The sequence below is a fragment of the Pteropus vampyrus genome, unplaced genomic scaffold (assembly GCF_000151845.1).
Source record: "Pteropus vampyrus isolate Shadow unplaced genomic scaffold, Pvam_2.0 Scaffold482, whole genome shotgun sequence".
NCBI lineage: Eukaryota > Metazoa > Chordata > Mammalia > Chiroptera > Pteropodidae > Pteropus > Pteropus vampyrus.
This window is the reverse complement of record NW_011889263.1, coordinates 456,196-476,266: the sequence shown is the minus strand read 5'-3', so window position 1 is coordinate 476,266 and position 20,071 is coordinate 456,196. Positions and strand designations below refer to the sequence as shown.

At 57.1% G+C, this 20,071-nt stretch overlaps 4 protein-coding genes across 11 annotated transcripts in view; 2 read left to right on the top strand and 2 right to left on the bottom strand.

Moving 5' to 3' along the window:
- Positions 1-1,144, bottom strand: part of NACC1 (nucleus accumbens associated 1) — a 25,306-nt gene extending 24,162 nt beyond the window's left edge. The window contains exons 1-2 of one of the 2 annotated variants that reach the window (XM_011382551.2): positions 1,020-1,144; positions 125-270 (exon numbers count right to left, since the gene is read on the bottom strand). The gene's annotated coding sequence lies outside the window, so the exon portion shown is untranslated. Of the gene's footprint in view, positions 1-124; positions 271-998 lie in introns of both variants that reach the window. The other variant, XM_011382552.2, reaches the window with a different exon arrangement.
- Positions 1,144-8,660, top strand: TRMT1 (tRNA methyltransferase 1). 3 transcript variants are annotated; one of them, XM_011382550.2, is made up of 17 exons: positions 1,144-1,276; positions 1,489-1,773; positions 1,861-1,916; positions 2,151-2,293; positions 2,459-2,646; positions 4,344-4,459; positions 4,539-4,651; positions 5,531-5,679; positions 5,828-5,914; positions 5,990-6,059; positions 6,142-6,276; positions 6,363-6,448; positions 6,782-6,890; positions 6,977-7,053; positions 7,940-8,059; positions 8,145-8,274; positions 8,466-8,660. In XM_011382550.2, exons 2-17 carry the CDS (start codon positions 1,514-1,516, stop codon positions 8,613-8,615), a joined length of 1,989 nt encoding a protein of 662 aa, XP_011380852.1. In that variant the 5' UTR covers positions 1,144-1,276; positions 1,489-1,513; the 3' UTR covers positions 8,616-8,660. The 3 variants fall into 3 exon arrangements, with proteins under 3 accessions (XP_011380852.1, XP_023380384.1, XP_011380851.1); XM_023524616.1 differs by having other exon boundaries at positions 1,173-1,276; positions 4,344-4,446; positions 4,526-4,651; XM_011382549.2 differs by having other exon boundaries at positions 1,184-1,276; positions 1,570-1,773.
- A 1,601-nt stretch (positions 8,661-10,261) lies between these two features.
- On the top strand, positions 10,262-14,481 carry LYL1 (LYL1, basic helix-loop-helix family member). The gene is made up of 4 exons (XM_011382547.2): positions 10,262-10,709; positions 11,653-12,005; positions 12,089-12,180; positions 13,022-14,481. The coding sequence occupies exons 2-4, from the start codon at positions 11,674-11,676 to the stop codon at positions 13,435-13,437; spliced, it is 840 nt and encodes a 279-aa protein (XP_011380849.1). The 5' UTR covers positions 10,262-10,709; positions 11,653-11,673; the 3' UTR covers positions 13,438-14,481.
- A 1,745-nt stretch (positions 14,482-16,226) lies between these two features.
- The window catches only part of NFIX (nuclear factor I X), a 71,142-nt gene continuing 67,297 nt past the window's right edge, over positions 16,227-20,071 (bottom strand). For 3 of the 5 annotated variants that reach the window (XM_011382545.2, XM_023524603.1, XM_011382544.2), the window contains one exon: positions 16,241-18,197. In XM_011382545.2, coding sequence (XP_011380847.1) covers positions 18,183-18,197 — 15 coding nt within the window. In that variant the 3' untranslated portion in view covers positions 16,241-18,182. Of the gene's footprint in view, positions 18,198-20,071 lie in introns of all 5 variants that reach the window. The other 2 variants (XM_011382546.2, XM_011382543.1) reach the window with 1 other exon arrangement.

The window sequence follows — 20,071 nt, the reverse complement described above, 5'->3', positions numbered from 1 at the left end:
GCCAGGCCGCCCCAGCCGAGCGCCGAGCCAGCACAAGCCGCGCCGCCGCCGCAGCGGGGCTGGGGAGGAGCGGCCCCGCCTCCACCCCGCCCCCTAGGCGAGATCAGTCGAGCGCCAAACGCACCTCTTCTTCCCGTCTCCGCCTCCTGCGTCCGCCCCTCCGAGTCCCCGCCAGTACCTTGACTTTGCTTGAGAGTTCGAATCCCGACCCCGACACCTCTAGTCCCGCGACCTCAGACAGGTCGCTCTGCTTTTCGAAATTTTAGTTTCCTGTAAAATGCAAACAATAATATCTGCTGCTTATTGTGTCAGGCACTGTTTTTAGGTTATTCGTGAGAATTATCGCATTTAAACGTCACGGTAACATTTTAATGGAGAAATTATTTTACACACAATTTATAGAAAATAAGAAAGGCGGGCATACAGAGATAAAGAAACCTGCTCAAGATCACGTAGCAAATAAGTGGTGCTTGGTTCCAAGATTCAAACCCAGGGTCAAGAAGCCACAATAAGTAAAGCGGTAACAGATTCCATTCTAAGCATTTTACCTGCACTAATTCGTTTCTCATTACACCCCAATAACAAATTTTAAAAAGTTCTGTCCATTTTGCAAATGGGATAACACGCACATAGAGGGTTAAGAACAAGCAGCAAGGCTAGCTGAAACTGGAACCCAGACAATACAGACCACTGTGCTATCCTCCTTTCCGACACAGGTTAGAACCCTACTGAGGGTTAACTATATGAGAGGGGCTGCTTTGCACACTTTCCAGGTATTCTGTTGTTTAATCTTTATTTTGGAAGCTAGATTTTATATTTAAGAAGTAAGGAAAATGAAGTCCAGAGAGTTTAAGTAACTTGCGAAGAGCATGTGGTAGGACTGGGATTCAAATTCAGTAAATCTGATTTCATAGTCTGAGCTAGGATGCCCTGAAATAATATTTATGGCACCCAGCACCCCAGGGGACGATCAATGGGTATTGGATTTCTTCACTTACCGCCCCTTTTCTGAGCCTCACCTTCCTCATCCATGAAATGGGCTGGTGACGTGTAACCTTAATTACAGAGAAGCCGCTGTGATTAAGGCCACCGGCACAACACATTCAGCACTTTCCAAGGTGAATTTTGATCTCCGCCGCCCACTGTATGTAGCATCACTGTTGGCTAAATTCCGCCACGTGATCCGCCCTCCCACCGTGCCAACATGGCGGCGCCCAGATCCTAATCCGGGAAATGTGCACCGAGACTTATTCGGTTCTCGGAGCCGCGAGAGAAGGTGAGGAGGGGCTAGGCGGCGCGGGTAGGCATCTGGACCAGGGGCGGGTCCACTTGAGGCTTCCGGTTTCGCAGGGGCCGGTCTTTCGAAGACAGGAGATAGTGTCAGCTTACCGAGGCCGCAGGGTCTCCTTAGCCTCTATTTTACAGACGTACAGGCCACCCAGCCCGGATACGCAGCTCTCTGATCCTTTCTGTGCCTTCCTATTCCAGGCTTGGCGGGCGGAAGCTCCCGCGGATGACCAGTGCAAGGATAGTTCTTTGGCTAAACCTGACTCTCCGCCCCTCCTGCAGTCTCTGTAGAGCTCAGTTTATAAAGGGGCAGCTCCAGACACCGGCGAATCCAGCCGCTATGGAGAATGGCACGATGCCCTGCGGAGAAAAGCGCCCACTTGAGGCCCAGGAGACGACGGTCACAGAGGGGGCCGCCAAGATCGTCTTTCCCAGCGCCAACGAAGTCTTCTACAACCCAGTGCAGGAGTTCAACCGGGACCTGACGTGAGCAGGGGGATCCGGGGTCCGCTTGGCAGAGAGCGGTGAGTCTGTGAAATGAGGGATTGTGCGCTGAGTCTTCGTCTTCCACAGATGTGCTGTGATCACTGAATTTGCTCGCATTCAGCTCGAGGCCAAAGGAATCCAGAGTGAGTGGAGGTTCAATCTCCTGGTGGGCGGGGGTCACTCAGGGCTCTCTCCCTGCCGGGCCCTCTCTCCCTTAAAGTCCGAAAAGGCTCCAAGCCACACAGCAGGCCGTGGGTTCCTTCAGCCCAGGGATTTTGGGGAAGACTTTCTTCAATGAATTTTATGTACTCTGAAAGGTAGGAGGAGGTTTCTCAGAGCTTTGGTAGTCTCTGACTTGTGCTTCTGGGTGGCTGCAGTCAAGGTGCCAGGCGAGAAGGACGTGCAAAAGGTGGTCGTGGACTTGTCGGAGCAAGAGGAGGACAAGGCAGAACTTAAAGAGGGTGCAAACGTGGCCCCTGGAGATCAGCCTCGAACAGCTGCCGTGGGGGAGATCTGCGAGGTGGGGCTGGGCATAGGAGGTGACAGCCCCAGAATACAGTGGGTAGTGGAGGAAAGAAGGCTCTTGGAGGGGGAGAGTTATAGGGGAGGGTCAGGGAGGACTCCTTGGGGCCCAGTAGAGGATGGAAGTATTGATGTGACTGGGGCTTCCTGCTTATTCCAACAGGAAGGCCTGCGAGTGCTGGAGGGCCTGGCCGCCTCAGGCCTCCGTTCCATTCGCTTTGCCCGAGAAGTGCCTGGGCTCCGATCCGTGATTGCCAACGATGCCTCTTCCCGAGCTGTGGATCTCATACGCCATAATGTCCAGCTCAACAAAGTGGCCCACCTGGTACAGCCCAGCCAGGCAGATGCCCGGTAGGTTCGGAGCAGTAGAGCCTCGCGGCTGGAAAGTGCATTCTGGAGGAAGGCTGCCGGGGGTCAAATCCCGGCTATGTCATACTCTCACTCTGTGACCTTGGGAGAGTGCCTTAGCCTCTCTGAGCCCCAGTTTCCTTTGCTATAAAATGACGGCAGTTTTACAGAGGTTGCTGTACAGATTAAGTGAGGGGTCATACTGTGGAACCCATGCTCAGTGCCAGAAATGAGTACCATTATGTTTTCCATGTTCGATTTTTGTACTTTTATTCATTCAAATGGACATCCACTGCCTACTATGTGCCAAACACCATTCTCAGTGCGGGGAATGCATCAGTAAACAAAACAGACAAAAATCCCTGACCTCGTGGAGTTCATGTTCAAATGCAGGGGTCAGCAAACTACAGCCTGCAAGCCTGCAGCTTGTTTTTCTATGGCTTGCCATCTGAGGGTGTTTTTTTATATTTTTAAAGGTTTAAAAAAAAAGGAATATGCAATAAAGATCATATGTGGCCTACAAAGCCTAAAATATTTACTATCTGACCCTTTACAGAAAATAAGTAAAAAATATTGGCTTTCCTGACCTCATTAAAATCTAATATGAAACACAAAGGATAACAAATAATCATGACAAATAAGTAAATTACATAGTTAACCGGAGGTGAGAACTGCTCTGAAAAAGATACAGAGAGTACAGGGGATAGAAGAAGGTGGTGGGAGTGGGTCGCAATTTTAAACAATGTGGTCAGGGTAGGCTATGTTGAAAGGTACCATTTGCTTCCCCTCACCTGCAAAGGGAACAATATTGTTGCAAATCCATGGAGTCATTCTGGAAGATTATGTGATCTAGTTAATGTATCTAAATTGCTTGAAACAATGTCAGGCATAAATGTGCTACATTAGTACAGCAGGTCCTGGAATAATCTTTTTATAATGCTGATGAGAAAAATAAGCGCTTCCCAGCTGGGGCTACAATCTATGTGAAGCTGGCACATTCTCCCTTGTCGTGAGTTTTCTTTGGGGACTCTGGTTTTCTACCACATCCCAAAGATGTGCGTGTGAGGTGAACTGGCGGGTCTACATTGTCCCAGTCTGAGTGAGTGTGGGTAGGTATGAGTGGCCCTGAAATGGAAGGGCGTCCTGTCCAGGGCGGGTCCTGCCTGGGGCCCTGAGCTGCCTAGATAGGCTCCAGCCGCCTCTAAACTGGAATAAGTGGGATGGAAAATAATGATCTGACTTGTTTTTATTAATCTTTCTTAAATGTTTGTAGTGCTCACATTTATTTCAGCGTTTAATATTGAAAGTGTTTTGGGTCTTTTATTTAGACATTGGGTGATGTTTTTGTGACCAGAAATATGCTGAAAAAACTTAACTCTTGTTTAGATCTTGCTTAGCCTATGGTAAAATTGGTTTCGTTATGCGTCGTTTCACCTAAAGTCGCAGTTTTCGAGAACCTACGATGACGTTAACTGTGTACTTACTGTATCTGCTGTTGTTGTTCCCATCGTTAGAGATGGGTAAACTGAGGCCTGAGGAGGAAAAGTCACGATGTTAGTAATGGCAAAGTCAGGATCTGAGCCTTGGCAGCTGGCCCCCAAGTTTAGGCCCAAACTGTTAAGCTGCATGAGTGAACGTGTGTAGCGGAAAGAGCAGGGCCCTAGTACAGGGGGCTGAAGACCTGGCCCTCTTAACCCTAGAATGCTGATGTACCAGCACCAGCGGGTGTCGGAGCGGTTTGAAGTCATCGACCTGGACCCCTATGGCAGCCCTGCCCCCTTCTTGGATGCAGCTGTGCAGGCTGTGAGTGAAGGAGGTGAGGCTGGGCTAATGCGAGGGTACAGAGCAGGGCTGGGGTGTTTGAAGGGTTCTCACTGTCCAGTCCCCCGCTGCAGGGCTGCTGTGCGTGACCTGCACGGACATGGCAGTGCTGGCGGGAAACAGCGGGGAGACATGCTACAGCAAGTACGGGGCCATGGCCCTCAAGAGCCGGGCATGCCACGAGATGGTGAGGGGCCCCTCCAGCACCCCTTTCCACCCCCCAAACCTGCTCAGCTTCCTCCAGGCAGCCAGGGCCAGATCCATCCCAGCATGTTAATGACAGGCATGTCTTTAACCAGCAAAGTCCCTGAGAGCATGGGCTGTCGGTCGTGATCATTTGGGGGGCAGTGGCATTGCCCAAGGTATGAGTTCTGGTTATACCGTTCTTTTTAGTAGTCTCTGTTTCAACAACTTTCCTGAGTTGTCTTTTTTAAGGTGGTTTTTCTAGGTCTGGGTTCAAGTGCTAGCTTTGCTGGTGGCTTTGGGCCAGTGAAGTCTCCGTTCCAGGGCTCAGTTCTGGCATTCGTGAAATGGGCATGATGACAATGGCAACATTGGCTGCTGTGAGGATTCAAGAAGGCAGGGACTGGCTACAGCAACAGGCCGAGAAAGGAAGGGCTCTGTTCTTGTTCCTCTGTCCTCAGACTGGGAAACGCTGCCTTTTCTGTGTTACATTGTCACAGCAGCCCCCTGGCATGGAGAAGGCCCCAGCAGTTCTGCAGCACCCAGTTTTTTGTCCTCACTTCCTGTCAACAAACCTCGTGGGAGCGGGACCATGGGGCCTTTGGCACAGCACAGGGCACACTGGCGATGCTAAGCGGAATAGGTTCCATTTACTGGACTTGTGTGTTTCTTAATCACTTAGTGCCCCCAGCAGGGCCACAGAGATAGAGACTGTTGCGATTTCACAGATGAGGGAAGTAAACACTCACTTGCCAAGGGTCACACAGCCAGGACACTCAGGGGTGAGCTTAGAACCCAGGGAGCCAGCCCTGATCTTGTGCTGTGAGCACCTTGTGTGCAGGCTGGGCTGATGGTTGCCACCCACCACATACCCCACCCCCAGGCCCTGAGGATTGTCCTGCACAGCCTGGACCTCCGCGCCAATTGCTACCAGCGCTTCGTGGTGCCACTGCTCAGCATCAGTGCTGACTTCTATGTGCGGGTTTTTGTTCGTGTCTTCACCGGCCAGGCCAAGGTCAAGGCCTCAGCCAGGTTAGCAAGTCAGGGACTGGTGATGGGTTGAGAGAGGCAACAGTGCCTTTCTTTGAGGTGGGGGGCATGGTCCTTCCCTGGGGAAATGAGGGCGGAGGCAGCCCGAGGGAGGAGTTGGGGTATGATGATCACCCCTGTCCCTCCACAGCAAGCAGGCGCTGGTGTTCCAATGTGTGGGCTGCGGGGCTTTCCACCTTCAGCACCTTGGCAAAGCATCAGGGCCCTCTGGTGGCCGGTGAGCAAGGGTGAGCCAGGAGGGAGGTGAAGGGAGCATCTCAGGATTGTCACCTGACTACCTCTCTCTGTGCAGGGTCAAGTTCTCTGCAGCCTGCGGTCCCCCTGTGGCCCCCGAGTGTGAGCACTGTGGCCAGCGACACCAAGTAGGGCCAGGTCAGGGTTGGCGAGGGGTCACAAGTGTTCTGATGGTCTTGCTCCCTGCCCATCTGACCCATGTGTCTGCAGCTCGGTGGCCCCTTGTGGGCAGAGCCTATCCATGACCTGGATTTCGTGGGCCGTGTCCTAGAGGCTGTGAGTGCCAACCCCGGCCGCTTTCACACTTCGGAGCGGATTCGAGGAGTCCTGAGTGTTGTCACCGAGGTGGGGGCCCAGCAGTGACAGGAAGGGGGCTCGCCTGTGCCCAGCTTCCTCTGCCCCACAACCAACCCATTGTCCCCCCCTGGCAGGAGCTGCCAGACGTGCCTCTGTACTACACGCTGGACCAGCTGAGCAGCACCATCCACTGTAGCACACCCAGCCTCCTGCAGCTGCGGTGAGAGCTGGGCCGGGGAGGAGCAGAGCCTGAGTGCTTGGTGCCCTGGGCAAGTCAGGCCTCTTTTGGGCCTGACTCCCCCATAAAATGGAGATCAGACATCACTTACATCCAGCGTTTCTTGCGTACAGTGCTTAGAGCAGAGCTTGGAGGCCAGGAACCCTGGCTAGTGGGACAGTCTCAGTATTACGATCGCTGGCATTTCACCAGCCTTGTAATCACCATGAGATGTGTAGCCTGCCTCACCAGTCCACACAGTGCGACTCACACTGATACATGTGAGCACTGGCTTTGGGGTCCAGCCTCCCCATCACAGCCTCTCTTGGTCCCTAGGTCAGCCCTCCTCCACGCTGGCTTCCGGGTCTCGCTCTCCCATGCCTGTAAGAACGCTGTGAAGACAGATGCCCCTGCCTCAGCCCTCTGGGACATCATGCGCTGCTGGGTGAGGGCTGGTCGGACCAGATGGGGGTGGGAGGGAAGGGAATGGGTGGGCTCGGCATCCCCTGTCCTCTGACCTTTGTCTCCCAGGAGAAGGGGTGTCCGGTGAAACGGGAGCGGCTGTCGGAGACCAGCCCCGCCTTCCGCATTCTCAGTGTGGAGCCCAGGTAGGGATGCAGGCACAGCGACCACAAGCTGGCCACTCACATATGTGCAGATGACATAGATGCTCCTTACACAGACGATGCACATTCTTCAAGTAAGATCCAGAATCCACGTTCGCCCATCACTTCTCCGCTGCCTCCTCTGCTCCCACCTTGGTCTGGCCCTATCACTGCTCACCTAGACCAGTGCAGTCACCTCCGCCCTGGTCTCCCAGCTCCCCCACCCCCAGTCTGTTCTCCCCACAGCACCCAGAGGCGCCTATGAGCATGTGAGTCAGATCATGCACCCACTTTCTGCTCAGAATTCTCTGGGGCTCCCTCCTCACTCAGTAGAAACAAAGTTCCACCTGCCAGCCCTGCCCCTTCTCCCTGTCAGCTTTCCCTCATTTATCCCTACTCTCTTCCCTCCCCTCCTTACTCAAACTTACCAGGCACAGCCCCACCAAAGGGCCTTTGCATGGGCTGTTCTCTACCTGGAGTGCCTGTCCCCAGGTTCCCTGCCCCCTATGACTCTTCCCTCACCTCCTTCAGGTATCCCTGCCTGCCCTGTCCTGCATTGCACCACTTCCCCCGTCTCTCCAGTCCCTCTACCTTTCTCTCTTCTCAAAACTCTTATCTCATGCTCTAACACGATAAGATTTGCTGATTTCTGATTTATCCCATTGTTTGTCTGTCTCATGCACCAGAATGTCAGCTTTACCAGTGGCAGACTTCAGGCACACAGTAGGCACTCGATAAATGTTTATTAAATGAATGAGAGAATCCTGAAACTGGCAGACACAGTTGTCCCAGGTCACATCGAGCTGCACTGAGGTGGGCAGGTCTCGTGGGCAGTTGGTTGTGCATATCCCCGTGGTGGCTGCCCCTCAGCCCCACCTGCCTTCCCCAGGCTGCAGGCCAACTTCACCATCCGGGATGATGCCAACCCCAGCTCTCGCCAGCGAGGACTCAAGCGCTTCCAGGCCAACCCTGAGGCCAACTGGGGCCCCCGGCCCCGTGCCCGGCCAGGGTGAGTGAGAGGGGTGGCAGTAGGGCTTGGCTGGCTGGGGGTGCAGGGTTCAGATGGGGTCCCAGCTGCTTATCTTCCCGTACAGGGGCAAGGCAGGGGGCGAAGCTATGGGGGACAGGCGCAGGCTGCTCCAGAATAAGCGAAAGGAACCAGCTGAGGACCTGGTCCAGCGGGCTGCCCGGCTTAAGACATTTCCTTGCAAGAGGTTCAAGGAGGTGAGGCCCCCACACATACTGTAGCACACATGGGTTCCCCTCCAAGCAACAGGGCAGGGCTAAGGGGCTGGCAGGGCTGGGAGAACTGGAGATGGGCAAGGGTCTGGGAGTGAGTTCTCCATCCAGGAAAGGAACCCCATGGAGGCTACCAAGCTCCAGGCCGGGGTTCACACCCACTATCCTCCCACCAGGGCACCTGTCAGCGGGGGAACCAATGCTGCTACTCCCACAGACCCCCAACACCCGAGGCCACTGCTGAAGCCACCCCCACTAACTGTCTAGAGACCCTCAACCAGAACCCACCTGGGCCTGGGGCCACCACTGGTCCAGGTGTCGACTGAACTAATAAAGAGACATCACATTATCCTGACTATCTTTTGCCGGAATGCAGAGGCTGCCTGTGGTCTTTCTGTTCATTTGTCTGTTTTAACTCCCTGGGGAAGCTCTGTGCATCTAGGGGTTGGTTTATTTCTGCCTGACTGAGTTTCTGTCTTGGGCATTGTGTCTGTATGAGGGGGTGGTCTGTCCCTCTGAAGCAAGAGGCACTTTGGGACACCCTGTTGCTGGTGCCTGTGGTTCCCTAGGTGGCCACGGGGCGGCAGCCGTGCGCTCGTGCCCGCGGGGGGCCTCTCTCCTCCCATTACCCCCATCCCGCCAGCCCCTGCCAGTCCCCGGCCCAGTTGGTGGTCTCCTGGACACAGGCACGCGAGCAGGCTAGTGCCAGCAAGCCCCCTATGTGGCCTCACGCCGCCCCCTCCTCGATGCCTGGTTTCTCTGGCCCAGCTCCCCTCCGGGCCAGTGGCGGAAGTCAGACCGGAACCAGGCGCCTTGTGCATCCGCTCCAGACCAGGTGCTTCCTGCCCTGTGGCCCCTCGGGTGGGGTGCACATGGAGGCACCAGGCAGGCTGCTGCATCCTTCCCCCAAGGGCAGGCCTTAGCAGCATTAACGGAGAGGACTGGGGCAGAGTCCTCACCCTGCCATGTGGTAGCTGTGGGACCCCAAAGGCACCCTTTACTTTATTCCATCCACAAGAATAAAATGAACCTGATCCAAGAACCTGCCTTGTAGGGACATCAGAGTTCATTCAGCGTTTAGAACTCGACCTTTGATTCCCTGGGGCAGTGGGATGGTTGGTGATGGAGTACTGGTGTCACCTGGTTCCTGGGAGGATGGTGGTAGTGTTGGCACTGAGTGGCTGCTGAGGGCCTGCCTGGGGGCTCCTCCAGTCACCCAGATAGAAACAGGGCACAGTACGACTAACCCGGGTGAGAGAGTGCTGGGGATTTGGACCAGTCTTGTCACTGTTACCTAGCTGTACTCGGGGCCCCTCCTACGAGTCTCCATGTGGGTCTTGAGTTTCACCACCATCTAGGACATTTACCTAACACCTCTTTATCGTCATCCACCCTGAAGTGGCCTGGCTTGGAGTTGTGGGCCAGGGACCACCGAGGTGGGGCTATGTGGTCCTGTGACTTAGAGGACCAGGATTATAGGGGCACCTGTTGGAAGGTTCTGGCACCCTAGGAAGTCTCCCCCAGCTGTGGCCCTTCCTGTCACCCTCCTGGGCCTGGAAAGGTAGTATGGATAGCACAGTGGGGACCCAGGACACCTGCCCAGACTGGACACTGAAGATCAGATTATCAGAACTGCCCTCAGGGTGCCTCACTCGGGTGGGGGTGGCAGACAGGCCGGGAGGGGCCATGTCAAAAGAGGAACCAGGCAAGGGAAGGAGAGGAGGAGGAGGAGGGGGCCCCAGGTCACGAGGCCCCAGCAGGGCCGGAAAGGGCTCTCCACCCCATCAGCGCAGACACGGCTGGTGGTGGTCAAAGCTGCAGGCCAGATTCAAGCGACACAGGAGGCCACTGTTTTCCTGCCTCGGTTTCCCCTCTGTGTGCATCTGGGCACCTCACTCCCAGCTGTGCACTGGGACCAGGTCCTCAGAGGGCCAGGGTCCCTCCAGTGACGGAGGTGGGGGAGGAAGGTAAGGCCCTCAGGGGTGACAGCCAGTCCTGACCACAGGGGGCAGGGCCTGAGGCCGCTCTGAGATCCCCGCCTGCCTGTTTCCTCCGGGGTCAGCCCGGCTCCTTATCAGTCTCAGCCAGGCGGCCAGGCCCTTATCTGTGCTGGCCCAGCATCCTCCAGCCACTGAGCCCAGGGTGAGAGGGAGGAAACCAGGCCATAGGGGGCGGGGAGAAGGTGGGCTGGCCCAGAGCCGCTCACTTTCCCTCGAGGGACTCACGCTGCTTCTGCTACCTACCGCTGTTGAGGCCCCAAGGCGCCCGGGAGCCCAAGAAGAGGTGAAGCCCAGACAGGGCAGGGGCACAGAGTGAAGAGGCTGGATGGAGCAGGGCCACGGAGCCTGGCCTGAAGCCGGAACCACATCCTGGCCCTGACAGAGCCAGGGCACTCATCAGACAGTGGGACCAGCGCCGGGGTAAGAGGGGAGCGGCCTAAAGGTGGGGGATCCCCAATCCACCTACATTCATTCATTTGTTCCTGCCTTCATTCATTTATCTGCAGGAACCCACTAAATGAGAGTGGCCAGGCTAGCTTCCCCAGGGCCCAGCCAGGGAAGACGGGGCGGAGGGATGAGATATCCTCAGGGCTGCCGGGACACTCCTAGCCATAAGGCCAAGAGTGAACAGACACATCTAAGCAGAGTGCAGAGATGGGGGTGGGGAGAGTGGGGGTCACCAGGGCCAGAAGGGGGATTGGGGCATGACTTTGTATTGGGCAGTGGGGTCGCATTTGGGGTCATAGTGTCAGTAGTGGGGTCACAGGGTTAGGGGACATTTTACTTAGGGGTAGTGGTCACTGGAGTGATGATGGAGAACGTTCAGAGTCTGACAGGGAAGCAACGGGAAGAGCCTCAGGGTCCTAGCTGAGGGCCACAGGGTTCACCTAGGCAGGAGAGGGGCGGTCAGTGGTCAGAGTCAATCATGGAGGAATTCCAAGGTCGCACAGTGTCAATGAAGGGCGTCGGGATCAGATTTGAAGGTTAGAGGTCATCCTGGGAGTCTCAGGGTCCGGCATAAGTTCCCTGCCTTACTCTCCACTCCAGGTTATAGATAAGAGAGGATTCTGGAAGCAGGGAATTGCTCAGAGGCTGGGCAGCTGAGCCCCTCATGGGTCACATACTACTCAGAGACGGCACTGCTGGGCTCATTGCTGCACAACATCTCAGCGGGCACCTCCTGCCCTTGTATCAGATCCTCCTCCCATGTTCTGGCAGTTTCTGTGCCCACCCCTCCACCAGTCTTGGCCCCCACCACTATCTTGCCACCCCACCACTTTCCTTTCCATTTGAGGGCTCCGTTGGGCTAAGGGGGTATGTGGCATCTGATCCTCTTCCCCACTGGCTTCCTTCCCTTCCACAGGTGAGCACCCCCTCGGGGTCCATGTGCCCGCCCCAGGCCCAGGGAGAGGTGGGCCCCACCATGACTGAGAAGGCTGAAATGGTGTGTGTCCCCAGTCCAGTGCCTGCCCCACCCCCCAAGCCTGCCTCTCCTGGGCCCCCAAAGGCGGAGGAGTTGGGCCATGGAGGTGCCTCCTCCCCCAGGCTGCCCCCTGGGGTCCCAGTAATCAGTCTGGGCCACACCAGGCCCCCAGGGACAGCCATAACCACCACGGACCTGAGTGCCCTGCGGCCCCCACTGCTGCAACTCTCCACCTTGGGAAGTGCCCCGACCCCTCTGGCCCTGCATTACCATCCTCACCCCTTCCTCAACAGGTCAGTGGGGGGCTGGGGCCTGGGGGCAATCCAGGGCCAGGGTCCTTGCCCACAAGGCATTAGTGACCCATGAACCCTTACAGCCTCTACATTGGGCCGGCAGGACCTTTTGGCATCTTCCCTAGCAGCCGACTGAAGCGGAGACCTAGCCACTGTGAGCTGGAGCTGGCTGAGGGTGAGTGTGGGCTTGTGTCTGCAAGGGGCCCACGTCTGTCCCACACCTTTCCACAGGGAGAGGTGCTGCTGGTGCACACAGACACACACAGAACAGCCCACATGGGCTCAGCACTCACCTTACACCCAGGCACAGAACCACAGTCTCATACAATCACAGCCATCCAACAAGCCACAAAGAGTCCTTGCAAAGAGCATGCCACGGGGGCCACACAATGACAGCTCCACTCAAAAGCACAGCCACCCAGGAAGCGGCCACAGGACAACCACCATGCAAGAGACTTCCATGGGACCACAACCGCACAAAAGACAGTCACACAACCACAGCCACTTAGGACCATGGCCACACAAGAGTCAGCCACACAACCGCAGCCATGTCTGACACGGCCACATGGCAACGATCACACACACCACAGCCATTTAGACAGACCACGAGTCACACAGCCACCTGAGACACGGACAGGACCACAATCACAAAAAGAATACCTCTCAGGCCCACGAACATCCCGGGCCACACACAGGGGCCCATTAGAATGAGGACTACAGGGAAAGTTTCCCAGACTGGCAGCCACAAAGAAACATTTCCTTAAGGAACCTCAGCCAGTGACATAAAGGTACAGACAGAGGGTACAGAGGCCCCAGTTGTCCTTGTCTAGATGGCTGAGGGTGGGGGGCGTCCAGGGTTGCTAAGAGGCAGGGGAGCCACACGTGGATCCCACACGTGGATCCCTTAGGGTGGAGAAAGCTCCAGCTCACTGCCTGGGCGGAAGGGTGCTGGGTGCCTGAAGTGAGGGCAAGAGGGGGCGCCCTCTTGGCGCCAACTCTATCCCTTCTATTCCCAGGGCACCAGCCCCAAAAGGTGGCCCGGCGTGTGTTCACCAACAGCCGCGAGCGCTGGCGGCAGCAGAACGTGAACGGCGCTTTCGCTGAGCTCAGGAAGCTGCTGCCGACCCACCCGCCCGACCGGAAGCTGAGCAAGAACGAGGTGCTCCGCCTCGCCATGAAGTACATCGGCTTCCTGGTGCGACTGCTGCGAGACCAAGCGGCCGCTCTGGCCGCAGGCCCCGCCCCGCCAGGGCCCCGCAAACGGCCGGCGCACCGAGGCCTAGATGGTGGCGCCCGCCGTGGGCCTTGTCGCCGGGCGGAGGCGGTGGCGCGTCCACAGCCTGTGTCCCCGTCCGGCCCCGACAGCAGCCCCAGTGGGGCGGCCCGGCCCATCAAGACGGAACAGACGGCCGTGAGCCCGGAGGTGCGGTGACCTCTGAGGTGTCGCCTCTAGCCGAGGGGCACTGGGAACTCAGCCCAGGGCCGTCGAGGAATGGGCGGACCACGAACTGGGCCTGCTCTGCAGCGAAGTCTCTCGGAAAGGGACCAGTGAGGACGTCTCCTTCGGGGAAAGGGCCAAAGGTCTGGAAAGGCGACTGTCGCCCCTTCCCGTCCCCTCACCCTGTAGACCCTTTTATCACCTACCACCCGCTGGAAGTGGCCCTGCCCACATTCCCCTCCCGGAGGTGAGGTCCGGGAACCGACAGGGTAGAGCGGTCATCGGACCCAAGCGGTGCCTCTTTTTTTGCTGGCTGGAGTGGAGAGGAATCCCCGAGAAGTTGCGGGGTGGTGGCGGGGAGCCTTCCTCCTCTCTCCGGCGCCCCCTCCCGGAGAATCAAGGATACACACGCCTCGACTGCGTCGGCAGCGCCCCTGGCGCGTGGAAAGGCGCAGATGCCACGCGGTGCGCCACCTCACCCAACCCGACCTGGCCCCGCACGATTGAGTTAACGAAGGCTCAGGCGCTCTTGCTTTTGTTTTTCTTTATTTCTTTATTTCACATACACATTAGCCATTCAATGGAGAAGCCGGAGAGAGTCAGGCAAAGATGGTATAACAGAAGCGCAGTGACGGGGGCGGGGCGGGGCGGGGCGGAGAGGGGACAGACGGGCTGGCTGCCTACTTGCATTCCGCTAGGACACTGAAAACCCAGAAAACAAAACAGACAGTAAACTACCCTTGTTTCTTATGTATCTCAGTGCAGAGACGGGGATGGAGGGCAGAGAGAGGGGGAGACCAGGCTGAAGGAGGAGGAGAGGGGGGACAGGGGACGCTAAGGGGAAGCACACCAAATCCATTAGTACTATATATAGAGATACTCGTATATACTGCGTTTCTTAGCCTAAGAAGAAACTTGTTTGACGGGACGGGCGGCCTTTGCGGTCCGCGATGCTGGTGCTGGTCGGGCGCACGGATCTCCCGGGAGGGGCCGAAGCGGGGCTGGCCCAGGCTGGCTTGCGGAGGAAGGGGGGGCGCCCCGAGGGTGGACAGGTGGGGGGAGCAGAGGTGGGGCTGGGGTGCCCCTCGGGCTCTCTATTGGGGGACGAAAGTTCTCGTGGCTTTATTGCTCCTTTATTTTCTCTCGTGTGGGGGGGTCCGTTCAGCACGGTCGGGGTGGGGAAGTGGTGGGTCGTCTGAGCCACCCGGCCCCTCTGGGACCCAGAGCGCGGCGTCCGCTCCGCCAGCACGGGGGTGAGAACAAGGCACTAGGTCGGCCGGCCAGCGCGGGGGCGGGTGTGTAAGGCAGTCAACGGGGCTGGTTTCGGGGTGGGGTGGGCTGTGTGCGGGGCCGTGTGCGTGCGTGCGTGCGTGCGCGGGCCTGGGCGAATCGACCTGTCAGCTTGGCTGGTCCTGTCCTGGAGCGTGGAGCCTTTCCCCTGCTCCCCGGAGGGCGACGGGGGTGGGAGTAGGGTGGGGTGGAAGGAGTGATGTTGAGTCGGGGGCGCCGAGGAAAGGGTCGGGGAGGAAACTACCAACTTGCTGAGCGCGCTCCTGATAATGCTGGTGAGGGTCAAGTTGGCGTCTGGCTCAAAGAAGGGCGCTCGGGGAGGAGAGGGAGGGAGGGGACCTTTGTTCGTTGGCATTGACCTCTGCGGGGGAGGGGCTGGGGATCCCCGCCGCGCCCCCGTGCCCGGAAGGGGATGGGGCAAGGAGGGGGCGCCGGCCCCTGGGAGGAGGCGCCCGGGGAGACCCGCGGCCAGAGCAGCCCCGCCATCGGGCGCACGCCGCTGTCCCGTTCCGTTAAACTCAACAAAGAAGGGATATGCGTGTTCCTAACAAGTGCAGGATATTTAATTGATTCATAAACTTATGTATAATAGTTTGTGGTTTTTTTTAAACGTACTTTATAATGTAAGAAGCACCAGGGTTTTTATGTTGAATTATCTTAAAATAATTTTCTCTCGTCCTTTTCCTTTTTGATCTTGTGTTTTTTTAAATGTCGAGGTGTTTTTATTTTTTTAACTCTAAAATGTGAATGTTTCCTTCAGCCCTCCCACCGAAACCGAGAACGAACGACGAAACAAATAAAAACCCCAGATCATCCTTGTCAACTCAGGAAAACGACTTAAAAAAAAAAAAATGAAAACGAACAAAAAAAAAAAAAAAAAGGAAAAAACACTCAGCTTTCGTTATCCCCGCGAAGGGCGGGGCAGGCCCGGTTCTTTTAGCGTCCCCAGAGCCGCGAGGACATTACAACAAAAATAGAATTTTTTCTTAACAATCTCTTAACATACAAAGATAGGAAAACTCTCTGATGCATTGCACTTGGTTCAATGAAAAAAAAAGTTCATTTCCCCCATATATATTTTTGTGTTTTTTTTTTCACTCTTCTAACACGTCCCCACATCTTCTGTCGCCCTCGTCGCCTCTCACCTGCCCCTCACAACGACACTTGGGAACGGAGCGCCCCCCACCCCCCTGCCCACTCAGGCAGTCCCGCCAGCGCGCTCCGTCCTGGCCCAGCTGGCCTGCAGCTTCCGACCTCGCCCGGGCGGGCGCCCCGCAGACCCCGGCTCCCGCGGGCCCGCCGCGCCCGCGGCCCAGATTGTCTTTGAGGGAAGGGGCACGTGCGGCTGGGCAGGGGGTCCCTTCTACTCCCCTCTCAGCTCTGACCCTGTTTAGCCAACCAAACTGAAAAATCATTGCACTTTGACCGCGCGTCACGCCCGGCCCACCCGGCCCCCCACCCCCCCGCCCCCATGCCTCCCCTGCCCCCAAGCCCCCCACCCCCCCGCCCTACACCCCACGCCCGGCAGGCTCCCGCGGGGTCCCCAGTCCCCTGCTTCTCAGTCCCCGTGCTCCCCGAGGGCCGCACGCGGATGGGGGAGGGCCTTCTCTCAACTTCCAACAAAAGCTACTCCTGGGGCCAGCAACCTTGTGGCTTCCGACTGGGGCAGAGGCACCACCTGCTGGCCCCCTCTGCCCCAGGTGAAGGCCCACCCCTCCTCCCCAGACAGCTCCCTCTCCTCCTTTCTTCCCCGCGCCTACTGGGCCCCAGCCTCACACACTAGATTCACAATAAATAAAGCCCATAACCCACCCCTGCGGTGCAATGTTGGGTTGATTGACTTTCGGAGGATCCTGACCTGTGCTTTGTGTTTTCATACAGTTAAGAGAGAGAAAGAGAGAGGCACAAGGACTTAGAAAGGGGTCTAGGAGGGGAGATGCAGGCAGGAAGGAGTAAGGCACAGAAAGACAAGCCAGAGGGGCCAAGTCACACCCTGGAGCCGGGCTGGGCATTCTCGTGCTCCCTCCCTCGCAGGGGGGCTTCTGAAGACCCTCTGAAGAGGCCCCCTACCTTCCCTTGGGGGAGGAGGGGGCTGCAGTGAGGGGGAGCTACTTCCTGTGATATGTTACCAAATTGTTCCCAAGTTGCTCAAATGGAGGAGGAGTTCCCAATTGCAACAGCAAAAGACCCAAACAATGAATGCCCCACCCCGAAATAAAGAGTAAAGACATTACAGCTGAAATCCAGAGAGAAGTGGCCAAGGGGGCAATGTGGGGAGGGGGGGGGCAGAGAAAGCTCCAAAACACTTTTGAAAAAGGACGACACCCAACACCCTCCAAAGGAACTGAAAGTGGGCGAGCAGGACGCCTACCTAGCGCAGGTGGCTGCTTAGCAGGGGGCAGCGGCGGCCGCCCGATCTCCTCGCTCCGATCCAGGGTCCCCTTTCTGCTCCACTCTCCGGCCCGGCCACAGCAGGGCTGTCTGCATGAGGGGCAGGGGCAGGGACCGATGGGGTGGTGAGAGGGCACCTGCATGCGGGCTGGGGTGTGGGGGCGACCTGGGGCACATCTCCCCTCACTCGGGTCATGGCAGGAGGGCGACCTTCCCAGCCTGCCTGCCTGCGGAGAGAGGGAAGAGAGGGCCTGTCCCAGGCTGGGACGGGACCTTCGAGAGTATTCTTTTTCCTATGGACTGTACAGAGGGGTCTGGGGCCCTGGGAACTACCCCTGCGGCTCAGGATGGGGCGGCAAAACACCCTCCATTCCGAGAGCACAAAACTAGCTCCAGGGGACACCCCCTGCCCACCCGGGGGCTTCTAGCCAGGGGGACGCAAAGGCCACCCTGCCTCTCCTGGTCTGGAGCAGTTGGGGGAAGAAGCCAGAGGTGATGGCGGTCAGGGAGGGCCAAGGCAGGGTCTGGAGGGGAGCGCCCTCTGGATCTGCACCCCTCATCTTTACAAGCTGATCCTCTGAGCTCCCTAGTGAAGCTCTGGCCCCAGTTGAAGGTGGGGTTCCCCCAGGAAGGGCGAGCGTGGGGGACAGGCCCCTTCGGAACGGTGCTGGTTGCTTTGTTTGGGGATTTCGTTCCTTCCCCAGAAGGCCGGGACGGGATGGGGGAGGAAGGCAGTTCTGCTGCATCCTTTCTTTCTGTCCTCTGCTTGGCAGAGTCCGTTTTGCATGTTTCTTTCTGCTTGACTGCTGGTGCACAGCTCCGCTGAGACCTCTTCTGAGGGCTCTCCGAGAACTGGGTTGCTTCGGGGGGCCTGCAGGGGTCCCTGGGCTGGAGGAGAGAAGGGCTGAGTGGCTGACGACGTCTAATTTTTGCTTTTCGGTGGGGCTGGGCTGGGCTGGGCTGGGCTGGGGGATTTTTTTTTCCACGTCTCAAAATTTCTTCTCCCCCCGTCTGAGGAACCTCTTCTTTTCATTTTGTCATTTCTTTTGTCGATCTTATCAGAGGAACCAGGACTGAAGTGGGACAAAAAAGAGGTGATATTGAGAACAGCAGGGGCAGGTCCCTTTTCACTCCTACGTGGCCCCGGCTCCAGTAGAGCCAAGGACACCAACACCACACGGAGAGGTACATCCCCCTTCTGTCTGTCCTTCCTATGGGAATCCTGCCTCCCAAGAGACCCTGCCCCCAGTGCCAGGGTCCAGCTGGCCTTCCCGTGGGCACCATGCCCAGCAGGTGGGACCCCCGTGGCTGGTGCTGGCACAGGCACAGACCTGGGATCTGGCCATGTTTCCAATTGTTTAGGTTTTTGTGTGGGTCCTGGAGGGTGGGAGGATGCCAGGCTGAAGCTTTTGTCCCTCAAGAGGTTTTGGGAGTGGAGCGGAGGTGGCCCAGCTTCTCACTGAGTTTTTTTCTGTCTCTTTGGATTAAAAGCAGAAATTCCCATCTATACACCCCAGCCAAGGTCCCACAGACTGAAAGGCTGGGGAGAGGGAGACACCACATGGCTTCGGTCTCTAGCTGTGCCAGGCCCAGGGGAGGAGCGGGTAGACACCCACCCCCTTGATCCTCTACCTTCACAGCAATAGCCCTGGGGAAGGACCTGCAGCTCCGTGGGGCAAGTGTCACTTCCCTGGGGTGCCAGCAGGGGGCGCTGCCTTCCCACAAAAGGGCCTTGGTGGCCACTCAGCACAAAACCTACCCAGGACAGACACCCTCACTCACCTTACCCACCACATCTGGCAATGTCCTTCACCAAATGCTCTGGCCCACCTCAGTGGCCAAGGAGCAGGGCTGGGGGCTCTTCATCTATGGTCTACAGTGCAGTGGTATGCCTGGGGGTACCCTTGGGGCAAAATGGGGGTCCCTGAAAATGCATCCTGGGGCCTCTCCCAGGCTCTGGGTCACAGACTCGGATTTGCAGGGGCCAAGCAGAGCGAACCACAGAGCACCCACCAGGACCTGGCTCATTCTACTCTCACTCCAGCCTCCACACAAGCAGGTGAAGAGAGGGTGGCTGGCTTGCCTGAGGCCACACAGCCCGTGACTGAGCTGAGACTCAAATGCAGGGGGCAGTTCAGAGTCAATGCTCCTAACTGCTACGTGTGGCGTGCTCACAGGGAGACAAGTTCTGTGGTGGCCAGAACGCCCACACCCTGCCTAGGGCCAAGGCTGCCACATCACTGTGAGGGCCTGGGGCGGCTACATCAGCCAACTTCTCAAAAGAAGCCAAAAGTCCAGACAGAATTTCACGTGAAAATTTCCAATATTTGAAACATTTGTTTTGGTCACACAGTTTATGCCTGCAAGCCGGACCTGCCGTTCAGGCTCTGGTTTGGGACCGCAGACCGTTGTCCACTGTGAGATAGAGATATTCAATTTTACAGTTAGAAAAAGCCTCAGAGATCACCTAGAAGTTTCTGTGACAGTGGAAATGTTCTCTATTTGTGCTGTGCAGTGCAGTAGCCGCTAGCCAAGCATGGCTTCTAAGTACTTTAAATGGGGCTAGTATGACTGAAGGACCAAATTTTTCTCGTTATTTAATTTAAACAGCCACACGTGGCCAGTGGCTAGCTCCATTGGATGCTGCAGCTGGAGGGCATTTGAGAACATGGGGGTTTGGGGTTGTCGCAGTAACTGGGGTGATGCTGTGTTTACTGGGTGGGCAGAGATGCTAAACTTCCTGCCATGTGCTGGACAACATGCACAGAGACCCGCCCAGAGTCCGACCCCATCAACGGACGAAAGGCTAAACTGAGGCTCACGGGGGCCTGGCGAGGCATGGCAGGAACCCAGGCCCGAGTATGCCCAGTATGGAGGGGGAGGGGAAGCAGCCAGCTCCTGTTCCTGGACCGCGGAGGTGGGGAGCTGCCTGGGTGAGCCTCCTTCC

Coding starts and splice junctions, on each gene's coding strand:
- TRMT1 (XM_011382550.2), top strand. CDS start 1,514: ATGACCAGTGCAAGGATAGTTCTTTGGCTAAACCTGACTCTCCGCCCC. Junction 2,647..4,343: donor CCCAGCCAGGCAGATGCCCG/GTAGGTTCGGAG, acceptor TCTTAACCCTAG/AATGCTGATGTACCAGCACC. Junction 4,652..5,530: donor GCCGGGCATGCCACGAGATG/GTGAGGGGCCCC, acceptor CCCCACCCCCAG/GCCCTGAGGATTGTCCTGCA.
- LYL1 (XM_011382547.2), top strand. CDS start 11,674: ATGTGCCCGCCCCAGGCCCAGGGAGAGGTGGGCCCCACCATGACTGAG. Junction 12,006..12,088: donor CCTCACCCCTTCCTCAACAG/GTCAGTGGGGGG, acceptor GAACCCTTACAG/CCTCTACATTGGGCCGGCAG. Junction 12,181..13,021: donor TGAGCTGGAGCTGGCTGAGG/GTGAGTGTGGGC, acceptor TTCTATTCCCAG/GGCACCAGCCCCAAAAGGTG.